The 15,304-nt window shown below is 42.8% G+C and overlaps 1 protein-coding gene across 1 annotated transcript; it reads left to right on the forward strand.

The window, feature by feature from the left end:
• Nucleotides 1-3,704: 3,704 nt before the first annotated feature.
• Nucleotides 3,705-14,845, forward strand: LOC142387879 (NLR family CARD domain-containing protein 3-like). The gene is made up of 8 exons (XM_075472661.1): nt 3,705-3,808; nt 5,107-5,185; nt 5,334-5,541; nt 7,647-9,429; nt 11,945-12,118; nt 12,260-12,433; nt 12,895-12,941; nt 14,295-14,845. Exons 1-8 carry the CDS (start codon nt 3,741-3,743, stop codon nt 14,843-14,845), a joined length of 3,084 nt encoding a protein of 1,027 aa, XP_075328776.1. The 5' UTR covers nt 3,705-3,740.
• Nucleotides 14,846-15,304: the final 459 nt, after the last annotated feature.

Consider the following 15,304-nt stretch of genomic DNA (forward strand, 5'->3'; position numbering starts at 1 on the left):
ATAGGACGAAGCAGACACCATATTACTTGCTTACAGGGAAGAAGCCAAATTTGTCTAATATGAGACTGTTCGGATCCGTATGCTATGCATACAAACATGACAAGAAGAAGTTAGACTCGAGATGTGATAAGGGAGTGTTTGTAGGTTATGACAAAAATAGCCCCTCATATCTAGTCTACTATCCTGACACACGAAAAGTTTTCAAACATCGATTGGTGAGGTTTATTTCGAAGAGTGTAGCCGAAAAAGACACCCAGACAGACACAGTAATGGATGAGTTTACTGAGAGAAGATATGTGCCACCCAGAGACAGTGCAGGTGATAAGACTAGGCAGGAAGCAGGGAGTTCAGAAGATTCCCAGGGAACTTTTGATAGTGCAGATACACCTGAAGAGATCCATGTTGAAGAGAGTGAGCCACGTTACCCTACAAGAGATAGGAGAGCGCCACAATATCTCTCAGAGTATGTCACGGATACTCAGTCTAATGATCAGGTGTCAATCAGTGTTGATTTTTGTTACAGGATGTGTGAGGTGCCACAGACATACAAGGAAGCTATGAGTTCACCAAAAGCTGCGGTTTGGACTAAAGCCATGCAGGAGGAAATTAAGTCGTTAAAGGAAAATGATACATTCACCCTGACCACCCTACCAGAGGGTAAACGTGAAGTGGGGGGCAGATGGGTTTATGCCATTAAGTCTAATGCAGATCAGTCAGAAACCTATAAGGCCAGGTATGTAGCCAAGGGCTACAATCAGGTGATGGGTATAGACTACAAGGAAACATTTTCTCCAACTGCCAACTTAATGTCAGTTAGGATCCTGATGCAAATGGCCGCACAATATGATCTTAAGTTGCATCAGATGGATGTCAAGACCGCATACTTACATGCGCCTATAGATTGTGATGTATACATGGAACAACCAGAGGGATTTGAGGTGAAATCTGCCAGAGGTGAAAAATTGGTTTGTAAACTGAACAAGTCACTTTATGGTCTGAAACAATCCGGTAGAAACTGGAACAAAATGCTTAGTGATTACTTGACTGAAAATGGATTTCTGCAAAACCCTGCAGATCACTGTGTGTACACGAAACAAGCTGGAAAAGAGAGAGCAATATTGGTCATTTGGGTTGATGATTTACTTATTGCAGCCAGTAGTGATGATCTACTGAATGATGTGAAGAAAACACTTGCTATGAAATTTAGCATGAAGGATCTTGGGAAATTAAGACATTTCTTAGGAATTGATTTCGAACAGAGTGATGGAATAGTGAAAATGAATCAGACAAGGTACATATCAAAGGTACTTGAACGATTTGGAATGTCACAATGTAAACCCAGGTCAACCCCATGTGAACAGAAAATTGAACATGACTGTGATGCTGACCCTGTTGATGCCAAAACTTACCGTGAGGTTGTAGGCAGTCTGATTTACATAATGACATGTACGAGACCGGATTTAAGCTGGGTTGTGAGTAAGTTGTCACAACACTTGTCTGAGCCAAATGAACAACATTGGATGACTGCTAAACATGTGATGAGGTACCTGAAAGGTACATTGGACCGTGAATTGTGTTACAGGAAAAGTGAGACAAACCTGAAACTTGTAGCACATAGTGATTCTGATTGGGCTACAGATTTGAATGATAGGAGAAGCACAACAGGCTATTGCTTTAGTCTAACTGATGAAGGTCCACTGATTTCATGGAAATCTAAAAAGCAGGTTACAGTTGCTTTGTCTACTTGCGAAGCAGAATACATGGCGTTGGCTGCGACCACGCAAGAGAGTTTGTATCTTATACAACTAATGAATGGAATTGAGGAAGATTGTCAATATACACCAGTGAAAATATTTGAGGATAATCAGGGAACGATCGCTTTGTCAAAGGACCCAGTTTGCCGCCAAAGGTGTAAACATATTGACATCAGGTACCATTTTGTCCGTGAAGCTGTCAATGATGGAAAAATTGTGATCGAGTACTGTCCCACTGCCAGTATGGTGGCAGATGCCATGACAAAGCCAATGACACAGTTCAAAATGAAAACATTTGTGAAATTTATGTTTGGTAACTGAAGATATGAACTTCATCCAGAAAGAAAAGGAATAGGCCAGTGATATGTTTTATACTAATGTATGTTTATTATTGCACTGGTATTTTATTTTATTTTTTTTTTAGTTTATTTTCTAATATTTTTGTTGCTGTTTTTATTTTATGTTTTTCTATGTTCATTATCTGAAGGGCTTGAGATCAAGTGGGGGTGTTAAGGTGTGTGATCTCACATGACCTACGTCATTGCGCACTACGTGCTGTTGTCTATATAAGTGAGTGATTCAAATAAATTCATTCTCTTACCGGTTTACAATAACTGATGTGAGCGTGTCATGTGTTCTACTACTGCTATCTTATAAAAGTGAAATGGCTGCGCCAACAGGATCCTTCATTCCTACAACCATTAGATTATTAAATAAGGTGTAGGGATAGAGTATATTACTGACAATTTGATTTACTGAGCGCTGTTCATCACTGACAGGACAGGGTGTTTGACTGTATGTGTGTGTTAAGATGTATATGTTTTATCTATCTATTTTTCTTATTTATACTTTAATGTTGATTGATGGAGACTGGGACTGCAAACCTAATTGCCCACTGATGGGATAAATAAAGTTTTCTGAATCTGAATCTGAATCTGAATCAAGTTTTGATTTTGATTTAATTTCAGCTCCTTGTTCTCAGTATTTAGACTTTTGATCAGCTTTAGTAAAAGCCTCACACAGCTCAGATCTAACATCTGTCCCTGTTTGTATTTGCTGTTAAAAAGTCCTCTGTGAAAACTAAACTGACAGAATCCTTCATCATCGTCATCGGGATCATGAGGTGTGTGCTGGGCTGTAGCTCCAAGCCTCCATCTAGTGGACAGGTGGTGGAAGTACAGCAGCTGATGGCAGCTTCCTCTGCCTCAACACTCCTGTCTGACTGCATTCAGCTGACACTGATATGAAACAGAGAATCAGAACCAATCAGAGGAGGAGCAGCTGATCTTTTTACAGCACAGATGATGGAAAAGAGGATGTGAGTTGATGTGCAGATGAATGATCTGTGTTTCCTCTGCAGATGAAGGTAGAAAGTGTGTGTGAGCTGATGTGAGTTCAGCAGCATGGATCAGTGTGAGGACACTAAAACCACTCTGTGTGGGGAACATGAGAGCCAGAGCAAAGCTCAGAGGTGAGATGACCATCTCTAACTGTCCATGACTCTTCTCCATGTCAGAGCTCAGCACTCACATCACCAAACCACCTTTATTCACAGGAACCAACCTGGATCTGCACCTGAACCCAGCTGTGTGTCCTTTAAGAGCGACAGGTCCAATCCTCGGAATTTTAATTTCCAACATGATGTTCCATCAGACAAACAGTGAGTAGCTGTCAGTGTTCAGTGGAGGCTGCATCGTGTTTCAGATAAATTATTTAAGACATGGATCAGTGCTTGATGTCTCTGATGAGATTAATTAGCTGCATCATGTGTGTAAAGTGATGTTTACTTTAGTTTTTCTGCTCTTTATTGAAACAAAATGTAATTTTCAGTTGATTTATTGATATATTTGTATCATTTTATTGATGTCACATTTTTACTTTATAATCAAAATTGAATTTTTCTGAACATGTAAATTTAAATTAAACAAGTGTTTTTTTCCTGTTAGCAGCTATCAGAGACCTGAACCTGAACCCAGCTGTGTGTCCATGCAGAGCGACAGGTCAATGGGTCGTTTTATTGACTTTAAAGCAGACCAACGTTCACGGCCTCAGAGGTGAGCTGTGTGTAAATGGTGTAACACTGTAAAATGTACCAGAGTCAGTTTGAACAGTTCTTATTCCAACTTGTGTTTAATGTGAGCTCTGATTCACATCCATTTCATGTTCACATGTGAAACTGTCAAAGTGGAAAGAATGGATGTTAAAATAGGTCTCTTTTATGGCGCTTTTCCACTAGCTCGGCACGGCTCGCCACGGCTCGGTTTGGTTGTGTTTCCATTGCAAACGAGTATACTTCGTGCCTCCTCGACGTGGGCAGGGTCGTCTTAACACAGCTGCGCGTGTTGCTGCTCACCCTGTGGCTTTTTGTCGCACAGAAGGCAAGAGAAGACTCCTGGCCGCCAGACAAAACAGTATTAAAAAGTACCGGAGAGTTTTGTTACGAGCTTCAAAAAGACAACGTTTGGAGGTAAGCTAACGGTTGCTAACGCTAGCTTTTATTATCCGCGTTATGACGCTTCCAGTGACGACACTCATCGCCTAATCAGTGGAAGGCAGTCAGCTGACGTCACGTTTTAGTCACGCTTCGGCCCGCTTGGAACCAGGGCTGAGGTGATACGGAAAATCGTGCCAGTTGCAGGTATGGCGTGCTAGTGGAAACACGCAATAGCGTGCCGAGCAGAAGCCAGCTCGTGGAAAAGCGCCATTAGTCAGTAAAATATTAATACAGTAATGATATTTATCATAGAGGACCTTTTTCTAAAATAAATGTCTTGAACAAAGTCAGCTGCTTTACAAACAGTCTAACATGAACAAAGTCACATGGATCAATAACATGAAGCTGAACCTCAGTACAGCAGTCGGTCCTTTTTTGACTCGTGTCTTTGGCATCAGGTTCTACATTTGGTTCTGTTTTCTAAACACAAAGAAGTTGGTCAGTGAAGACTCTGACATCATTTCTTTGGACTTGTTTCTGTTCAATAAATTTGGAAACCAATGAACTAATTCCAGACGGAAGTTTTTGTTGTATTTTAGAAACTACAGCTACGATCCAACCAACATGTCAGCTGGACTCCTCACAAAGAAACAAATCTTTTGTCTGTTTACATAGTTCTGTATCCCTTCCTCCTCACACTGCTTCATCTGACATCAGCTTCCTCCCACTGTTAGAAACACACTGAGCTCTTATCTTCTGGAACACAAATGCTGATGATGTGCAGCTTCAGAGTTAATCAGCTGCTTTATGGCTGCGTTAACTGCTCACATCCACACATCCCTTCATGGAGTTTCACCTTGTGTTGCTCTCTGTGTGGACAGACAGAATGTGAGCTCATTCTTCATGATTCCTCCACAGAGTGGACCAGCAGAGCTCAGAGGGTCCCAGTGGTCCGTCTGCCCAGCAGCATCAAACACAGCTGGACTCCATATTTATGGTCTGTACATGTACAACAACTACTTTTCCATCTCACCTCCATGCTGCACTTTGTAGACCAGTGGGTTGTCAGTGTGTCCAACATGGATCTGATGTTTGGCTCCATGGTTTCAGTCTGATTGGCTCATTCATATAGTTTTCTGTTCCAGCTGCTGGAGGACAACATGCTCACTTTTGTGAAGGAGGAGCTGAAGAAGATGCAGAAGGTTCTGAGTCCAGATTACCCAGAATGCTTAGAGAGTCAGAGGGAGGGTGAGGATGAAGAGCAGAGGAGCAGCAGAGAGGCATTAGTGAAGATCACAGTTCACTTCCTGAGGAGAATGAAGCAGGAGGAGCTGGCTGACCGTCTGCAGAGCAGTAAGAGGATTTCTCTAAAGATTTAACCTGCTGGATAAATGACACATTTACTGATGTCTCAGCACATAGAACAGCAGATGTTCAGATACTCATTATGTACAGGGTTTAAATGTCTATTTATGGGTGCCAATGCTGAAGCCATTAGACACACATCTTACTCTGTTGCCAGACTCTTATTTTTCTGTTTCGGCTCTAAAGTTCGGCGCGCTACTAGTCTGGCAGCGATGGTTCGACCGACATAAAAAGCACACCGCTGCGTGCGCATCGATCGGGAATGGTGTTATGACTTTTGGCTCTCATTAGTCAAAAAGAATTCTGGCAAAATGGGAAAAAAACGGAAAATTGTGGATGGGAAAATGCATTGGAAATGAAAAAAAATGACACAACGAGCTCAACGAGCGCCAAAATGGCCTATTTTAGAGGCCTTATAACTCAGCCATAAAGCAGAACCCAGACCTCATTCAAAGTTTATATGTGACAGGAGACTCTCAACTTTAACTGATCCAAAGGGTTTGTATATATTATACAGCTTTGACACAACGGCAGTTTACGTTTTAGGGAGACGACATCTCAGCTCAGGTGTCTCTCCCACTCTACTGCTCAATCTAAATTCGAGACTGCACCAATTCCTCAAAGAAATGTCTCTCATGTCCAAAATATCTGTCCGATTTGGACAAATGTTACTTCAAAACGTAGGCATTTTTGTACTCTTTCACACAAAGTCACACTCATTGAGCACTGCCACACAGATTTCTTACAAATTGCCTCTGAGCCCAGAGGTCGCCTCTCCATTTCCATTATAAACGCCTAAAATCATAAAATCAATGTCTAAAAATTATTTTAAAACTGCCATAATAGCCAAATGAAAATTACACTGCTAGCTTCTGCCGTCTCTTGGGGCGCTCACGGTTAAAAAATTATTTGGATACGGCATTTACTTTTCGAAGACCGATCGTTTGTTCAAGACAATCGAGTGCAGTCCAAATCAGTCTAATTTTAAGAAGCCATAGTGTGTGTCACCATATGTCAGTTTGACGAGCCGCAGCTGGTTCCGTCTCCATAGCAACGCCTTGTTAGCCTCCTTTGTTCTAAAGCCCCATACACACACGTCGCTGCTATTTACTCGCTCAGCGAGTGAAGTCAATAGAATGTCTATGTGTTCATGCGAGGCGAGGAGGCGAGTAGGCGAGGAGAGTACAAGCGAGTACAAGCGATGCGATGTGGGCGGATTCCGAGATGAACATATTTCAACTTCGAGCGACGCGAGTAAAGCGAGTAGCCAATTAAAATGCAGAATACAGATTATTGACAGGTGACGTTCCCCCAGTGTTCTCCAAACAGTGGCCACCCAACTTCTACACACCAAGTCAGCAAAAGCACCCAAGCGAGTGGCGAGTAGGCGAGTGAGTGAGTAGCGAGTAAATAGCAGCGACGTGTGTGTATGGGGCTTAAGACTGCTCATGAGGGCAGAGCTAAGATGGATGCCCTGTTATAACAGCTTAATGTTATAAATCTGATCTGCGTTTCTCCTTTAAACTGATAATGAGGGGAAGTTTGAAAATACCCACAATGCAATGGGAAAATGTATTGAAAAGCACTTACCGAGGCCATTTTGAAAATGCCATAAAAGGTGTATTTTAAACAGGACCTTGATAAAAATGACATAGCTGTCTCCAGCACACCTGTCTTCTCCATTTTGGGACTCGCAGAGGTGCAAAATTCAATGGGAAAATCGATTGAAAAGCCCTTAACGAGCCAAAATGCATTTTGAAAATGCAATAACAGCTGTATTTTAAACAGGACCTTGATAAAAATAACATAGCTGTCTTCTCCATTTTGGGACTGGCAGAGGCGCAAAATGCAATGGGAAAATCGATAGAAAAGCACTTAACGAACCAAGAATGCCAAAAAACGCCCTATTATGGAGGCCTCATAACTCAGCCATACGAGATTACAGAGACCTCGTTCAAAATTTATATGTGACAGGAGACTCTCAACTTAAACTAAACTAAACATTTTTTATATTGGGCGGGCAGTAGATTGGCACTGATCAAAATTTCTTAAGAAATGTTCTTGTTACTGATGTTATTTGTTGTCTTCATCAGAACTTTGTGGACGTAAACTTAAATGTGCTCTGAAGAAGAAGTTCCAGTGTGTGTTTGAGGGGATTCCTAAAGCAGGAAAGCCAACCCTTCTGAATCAGATCTACACAGAGCTCTACATCACAGAGGGAGGGAGCGGAGAGGTCAATGATGAACATGAGGTCAGACAGATTGAAGCAGCATCCAGGAAAGCAGGCAGAGCAGAAACATCCATCAGACAAGAAGACATCTTTAAAGGCCCACCTGGAAGAGATGAACCAATCAGAACAGTGATGACAAAGGGAGTGGCTGGCATTGGGAAAACAGTCTTAACACAGAAGTTCACTCTGGACTGGGCTGAAGGCAAAGCCAACCAGGACATCCAGCTCATGTTTCCATTCACTTTCAGAGAGCTGAATGCGCTGAAAGAGAGAAAGTTCAGTTTGGTGGAACTTGTTCATCACTTCTTTACTGAGACCAAAGCAGCAGGAATCTGCAGCTTTGAAGAGTTCCAGGTTGTGTTCATCTTCGACGGTCTGGATGAGTGTCGACTTCCTCTGGACTTCCACAGCAAGGAGCCCCTGACTGATGCTACAGAGCCCACCTCAGTGGATGTGCTGCTGACAAGCCTCATCAGGGGGAAGCTGCTTCCCTCTGCTCGTCTCTGGATAACCTCACGACCTGCAGCAGCCAATCAGATCCCTCCTGGCTGTGTTGGCATGGTGACAGAGGTCAGAGGGTTCACTGACCCACAGAAGGAGGAGTACTTCAGGAAGAGATTCAGAGATGAGGAGCAGGCCAGCAGGATCATCTCCCACATCCAGACATCACGAAGCCTCCACATCATGTGCCACATCCCGGTCTTCTGCTGGATCACTGCTACAGTTCTGGAGGATGTGTTGGAAACCAGAGAGGGAGCAGAGCTGCCCAACACCCTGACTGAGATGTACATCCACTTCCTGGTGGTCCAGGCCAAAGTGAAGAAGCTCAAGTATGATGGAGGAGCTGAGACAGATCCAGACTGGAGTCCAGAGAGCAGGAAGATGATCGAGTCTCTGGGAAAACTGGCTTTTGAGCAGCTGCAGAAAGGAAACCTGATCTTCTATGAATCAGACCTGACAGAGTGTGGCATCGATATCTCAGCAGCCTCAGTGTACTCAGGAGTGTTCACACAGATCTTTAAAGAGGAGAGAGGGCTGTACCAGGAGAAGGTGTTCTGCTTCATCCATCTGAGTGTTCAGGAGTTTCTGGCTGCTCTTCATGTGCATCTGACCTTCATCAACTCTGGACTCAACCTGATGGGAGAACAACAAAAGAGGTTTAAATCATTCAAAGACCAAAAAAAACTAAAATATCTTCATCAGAGTTCTGTGAACAAGGCCTTAGAGAGTCCAAATGGACACCTGGACCTGTTCCTCCGCTTCCTCCTGGGTCTTTCCCTGCAGACCAATCAGAGGCTCCTACGAGGCCTGCTGACACAGACAGGAAGTAGCTCACAGACCAATCAGAAAACAGTTGATTACATCAAGAAGGTGATCAGTGAGAATCTGTCTGCAGAGAGAAGCATCAATCTGTTCCACTGTCTGAATGAACTGAATGATCGTTCTCTGGTGGAAGAGATCCAACAGTCCCTTAGTTCAGGATGTCTCTCCACAGATAAACTGTCTCCTGCTCAGTGGTCAGCTCTGGGCTTCATCTTACTGTCATCAGGAAAACATCTGGATGTGTTTGACCTGAAGAAATACTCTGCTTCAGAGGAGGCTCTTCTGAGGCTGCTGCCAGTGGTCAAAGCCTCCAACAAAGCTGTGTAAGTACAGGGATAAATATGTTTTAAATGCTCTGTTTACTTGTTAAAAGGAGCGAAAATAACTTAGTTATTTCTTAGATAATTTCAGTTTGTAGATGACACAGATTCACAGCAAACAGTTCCATCAGATCAGTTTACATCAAGAGGAAAGAAACATGCTGCAAGAATGTGGCAACACTTTATAATATATAACTAGAACATTTCTGAAGACATTTTGATGGGTGCCAATCTACAGCCCGCCCTATCAACAAACCCTTTAGTTCAGTTAAAGTTGAGAGTCTCCTGTCACATATAAACTTTGAATGAGGTCTCTATGATGTCGTATGGCTGAGTTATGAGGCCTCAAAAATAGGGCAGTTTTTGGCATTTTTGTCTCGTTAAGTGCTTCTCAATCGATTTTCCCATTGAATTTTGGGCCTCGCAGAGGTGCTTTTCAATGCATTTTCCCATTGCATTGTGGGTATTTGCAAACTTCCCCTCAGTATCAGTTTAAAGGAGAAAAGCAGATCAAATTTATGACATGAAGCTGTTATAACAGGGCATCCATCTTGGCTCTGCCCTCATAAGCAGTCTTAAAACAGAGCAGGCTAACAAGGCGTTGCCCCGGTAACAGGAGCAGGTGCGGCTCGTCTGTGTCACTAGCCCTTTTTCCATCAACGACATGATTCGCTTTAATTTGATGCGCATCAAGAAGTTAGTGCGATACATGTGATGGAAAAACGGTTAAATCGCTAGAACGCCTGTTTTGTCGCATTAAATCAATTCGCTCGAAATAGGTGGTTCAGGGCTAAGTTGTATCGCTACAGAAGTGATGGAAAAGGTTAAAGCGATTCAGACTAGCCACGCATGCGCAGATGGTATTGGTAAAGCGCGAGGATTCGAATGTTGTTGTTGAGCCGCTCAGCCGCCCCATTTCACCTATCCTGTCGGTATCAAAACAGCAGCAACAACTAGTAACAACAATGTCCGATGATAAAAGAAACAACTGGTCGAGAGCAGAGACTCTGCTTTTTTTAAACACAATTCGGGAGGTCCTGAAGCAGCATAATTAATTCTCGAATTAATTATGCTGCGGATCCTGCGGATGAAGGATCCTCCTTCTTAAATTTCTGACGGCTATTATAAGCTGACATAGCAGCACTAGCAGCATGTTTAGTCCTATCCTACGGTCCATAACTCTAAATAAGTAACTAGCCTAATAAATAAAACGAAAGCCGGTGGTGAAAAGGTACGTAGCCTTGAAAGTTATAGCAACTGTTATAACAGGAGGCTGACAATAACAGCGCGAGCAATTAAATTCCCGCTACCGAGCATTCTAATTCGCTACAATTCGCCACTTTTGTAATGGAAAATCATCTGGTCGAGTCAGAATAATGCGCATCAGCACGTTCCGGTGATGTCATTTTATTTCGCTAGGATCGTCCTGTTTGATGGAAAACCAACCGAACGCATCTTATATCGCAACAAAGTAATGCGATATAACTTTTAATTCGCTACAGAATCTGATGGAAAAAGGGCTACTGACATGTACGCACATGGCTTCTTAAAATTGCACTGTAATTTTGACTGCACTTGACTGTCTCGAACAAACGGTTGCTGTTCGAAAAGTAAAAGTCGTATCTGAATAATTCTTCAACCGTGAGCGCCCCAAGAGATGGCAGAAGTCAGCGGTGTAATTTTTATTTGGCTACTATGTGTGGCTCGTTTTTTATGGCAGTTTTAAAATAATTTTTCACCTGAATCTTACAACTTTAGGCCTTTATAATGGAAATGGAGAGGCGACCTCTGGGCTCAGAGGCAATTTGTAAGAAATATGTGTGGCAGAGCTCAATGAGTATGACTTTTGGTGAAAGAGGACAAATATGCCTAAGTTTTCAACTAAAATTTTTCCAGATCGGGCAGATATTTTGGACATGAGAGACATTTGTTCAAGGAATTGGTGTAGTATCGAAATTAGAGTGGGGATTTGAGTGGGAGAGACACCTCAGCTGAGATGTAGTCTTCCTAAAACGTAAACTTACGTTGTGTTAAAGCTGTATAATGTATCAACAAACCCTTTAGTTCAGTTAAAGCCAAGATTCTCCTGTCACATATAAACTTTGAATGAGGTCTGTGCGATGCTGTATGGCTGAGTTATAAGGCCTCTAAAATAGGATAGGTTTTGAATTTTCAATGCATTTTCCCATCCACAATTTTCCCACTTTTTCCCATTTTGCCGGAATTCCTTTCGACTAATGAGAGCCAAACGTAATAGCACACCGATTGAGGTCGTTGTGCAGCGGTGTGCTTTTTGTGAGGGTCGGACCATCGGTGCTAGACTAGTTAGCCGTCAAAATATAGGGCGGAAACGGAAAAATAATATTAAGTATACACAAGACTAATATGTGTGTCTAATGCCTTTGGCATTGGCACCCAATAATTAGGATAAATATAATCATTATTTATTAATTCAACCATCTTTAACTTGAATAATGAATAACTACATAACTTAATTCTGTTCCTGTTATTCCCTCAGACTGAGTGGCTGTAACCTCTCAGAGAGAAGCTGTGCAGCTCTGTCCTCAGCTCTCAGCTCCCAGTCCTCCAGCCTGACAGAACTGGATCTGAGTAACAACAACCTGCAGGATTCAGGAGTGAAGCAGCTGTCTGCTGGACTGCAGAGTCCAAACTGTAACCTGGAAGCTCTCAGGTCAAGATTCATTCAACTGTTCAGCTGCTGATGATTTTAATTCTGCTTTACAGTCATGGATGAACAGCTGACCTGTTCAGGATGGTGTCTGCTGTTGGAGTCTTTTCTCTCAGTTTCTGCCATTTGTGTTGTTTCCTGCAGCCTGTCAGGCTGTCTGATCACAGAGGAAGGCTGTGCTTCTCTGGCTGAAGCTGTGACCTCCAACCCCTCCCATCTAAGAGAGCTGGACCTGAGCTACAACCATCCAGGAGACTCAGCAGTGAAGCAGCTCTCAGCTGGACTGGAGGATCCACAGTGGAGGCTGGACACTCTCAGGTATGGAGAGCTCTGCTGCTTTAATAATTTCCCTTCTAACCGGCTCATGAGCTGGTTAGAAGTGATGCCGAGCAGCGAGGGAGGAGCAAACCTCTGTGAGGAGGAGGAGGAAATGTCTGCCAGCATTAGCCGGTGTCCCCTTAAAACAGCGTGGATCTGTCAGAATGATGGAGGTTTATCGTGTCATTCCTGAGATAAATGGGCCCCAAAGAAAACATACATACCAGCAACCATCTGCTGGTTAATGCACAGCCTGTAAGGAAACATATTCAGCAGATTCAGAGACTTTATTCATCCAGTTTAAAGGGACATTTCTGTGTTTCTGAAGTGGGGCTGTGTGAAGTCCTCATGAGCAGTCAGCATCTCTCTCAGTGTAGAACAATGTGTGTGTGAGAGCCATGTAACGTCCATGTTTGATGCTGAAAGAGACGGTGCTGCTTTGACCCCCCTCCTCCTTTCAGGGTGGAGCCTGCTGGAGAACGATGGCTGACACCAGGTCTGAGGAAGTGTGAGTGTGTTCTTCATCTGATTCATGACATCCAGCCATCTTCACATTGCCACATCACTCATTGATCAAAGTGTACAGATGATAGATCAGCTTTGTGATAATTTACACAGAAATAATCTGTCTGAAGAGTTTCAGTCAGGATTCAGAGTGCATCATAGCACAGAAACTGCACTGCTGAAAGTTACCAATGATCTCCTCTTAGCCTCTGATAGCGGACTTGTGTCTGTGCTTGTCCTGTTGGATCTCAGTGCTGCATTTGATACGGTCGATCACAGTATCTTATTAAAGAGACTTGAATATGTTATTGGGATTAAAAGAACTGCATTAGGCTGGTTTAAGTCATATTTATCTGATAGATTTCAGTTTGTTCTTGTAAATGAAGAATCTTCCTCACACACCAGAGTAAGTCATGGAGTTCCCCAGGGTTCTGTGCTTGGACCGTGTCTTTTCACTTTATACATGCTTCCATTAGGTAATATTATTAGACAGCATGGCATAAAGTTCCATTGCTATGCTGATAATACTCAGCTGTACTTATCTATAAAACCAGATCAGACTACAAGCATGTCTTAAAGACATAAAGACCTGGATGACTCAAAACTGTCTGCTTTTAAATTCAGACAAAACTGAAGTCGTTATCTTTGGACCTGAGCGTTTCAGGGAGAAATTGTCCAGCTATATAGTTACTCTAGATGGTATTTCCTTGGCTTCTAGTTCTACAGTGAGGAACCTTGGAGTTATTTTTGACCAGAACTTATCATTTGACTCGCATATAAAACAGGTTTCTAGGACTGCCTTCTTTCACCTTCGTAATATTGTTAAAATCAGGAACATCCTGTCTCAGAGTGATGCAGAAAAACTAATTCATGCATTTGTTACTTCAAGATTGGACTACTGTAATTCTTTATTATTGGGCTGTCCCACATATTCTCTGAAAAGCCTTCAGTTGATCCAAAATGCTGCAGCCAGAGTTTTGAGGAGAACTAACAGGAGAGATCATATTTCTCCAGTTTTAGCTTCTCTTCATTGGCTCCCTGTTCAAAGGGAGTCGTTTCTCTCCACAGTCGCCTCAGGCACGCTCAGGACGGGAGATTGGACTGAAGACAAGTTTCGGTGCAATCTGTTGGTTTCCTTAGCTAGGAAATTGTTTTTGAATTGGCTCTATATGAATGAATTGGATTATTTTATAAATAATTATGATTACAATTCATTGAATTCCAATTGGCTTGTACTGGACTTTTTTATTTAAGTGCCTTGAGATGACATTTGTTGTATTTGGCGCTATATAAATAAAAATTTAATTGAATAATAGATCAATAACATCAGCTGGATTGTGTTTGTTCTCTCCATCAGATTCCTGTCAACTCACAATCGACACAAACACAGTGAACAGAGAACTGAAACTGTCTGACAACAACAGGAAGGTGACACGTATGGAGGAGGAGGTTCAGTCATATCCTGATCATCCAGACAGATTTGATGGCTGGCCTCAGCTGCTGTGTAGAAATGTTCTGACTGGTCGCTGTTACTGGGAGGTCGAGTGGAGAGGAGGAGTTTATATATCAGTGAGTTACAGAGGAATCAGCAGGAGAGGAGACAGAGACTGTTTGTTTGGATGGAACGATCAGTCCTGGAGTCTGATCTGCTCTGATGGAGGTAAATACTCTGTGAGGCACAATAACAGACAAACATCCATCTCCTCCTCCTCCTCCTCCTCCTCCTCTGTCTGTAACAGAGCAGCAGTGTATGTGGACCGTCCTGCTGGCACTCTGTCCTTCTACAGAGTCTCCTCTGACACACTGATCCACCTCCACACCTTCAGCACCACATTCACTGAAGAACCTCTGCATCCTGGATTTGGGTTCTGGTTAGGTTCACATGGTTCCATGTTGTCTCTGTGCTGAGTATACAGAGTGTCCTCCTGTCAGAGAATCCCTGCTGAACAGATAGTTCAGTCTGTTCATGTCTGTCTCTTTCACTCAGAAACACCTTTTCAGATTCATGGATTCAGTCAGTTTCTGTTTGAAACTCTTCTAAATGATTCCTTGGAAACTTCTTCCTCTTCCAGTCCTTTAAAGATGGAAGCTGCCATTCTTCCAGGATGTGTTTTTTCTGTGTGTTTCCAGTCAATGCTTCACACTGAGGCTACGTGCCCACGACAACGCTCTGAAGCATAAACGCAGATGTCCGTTTTTTTCCTCCACAATTTATCTGCGTTCTCACGAGCATCTTGGGGTGGATATCTGTCTACCCATGGGAACAGGGAAAACGTATAAAACTCGCAGTTTGCCGATGTAGTATGCACGCCCCGGACGTAGGTGGCAGTAGCAACAATACCTTTGGTATTGTTATATGAGTTATAT

Source organism: Odontesthes bonariensis, chromosome 2 (genome assembly GCF_027942865.1).
Source record: "Odontesthes bonariensis isolate fOdoBon6 chromosome 2, fOdoBon6.hap1, whole genome shotgun sequence".
NCBI lineage: Eukaryota > Metazoa > Chordata > Actinopteri > Atheriniformes > Atherinopsidae > Odontesthes > Odontesthes bonariensis.

Coding starts and splice junctions, on each gene's coding strand:
- LOC142387879 (XM_075472661.1), top strand. CDS start 3,741: ATGCAGAGCGACAGGTCAATGGGTCGTTTTATTGACTTTAAAGCAGAC. Junction 5,542..7,646: donor GGCTGACCGTCTGCAGAGCA/GTAAGAGGATTT, acceptor TGTCTTCATCAG/AACTTTGTGGACGTAAACTT. Junction 12,434..12,894: donor TGGAGGCTGGACACTCTCAG/GTATGGAGAGCT, acceptor TCCTCCTTTCAG/GGTGGAGCCTGCTGGAGAAC.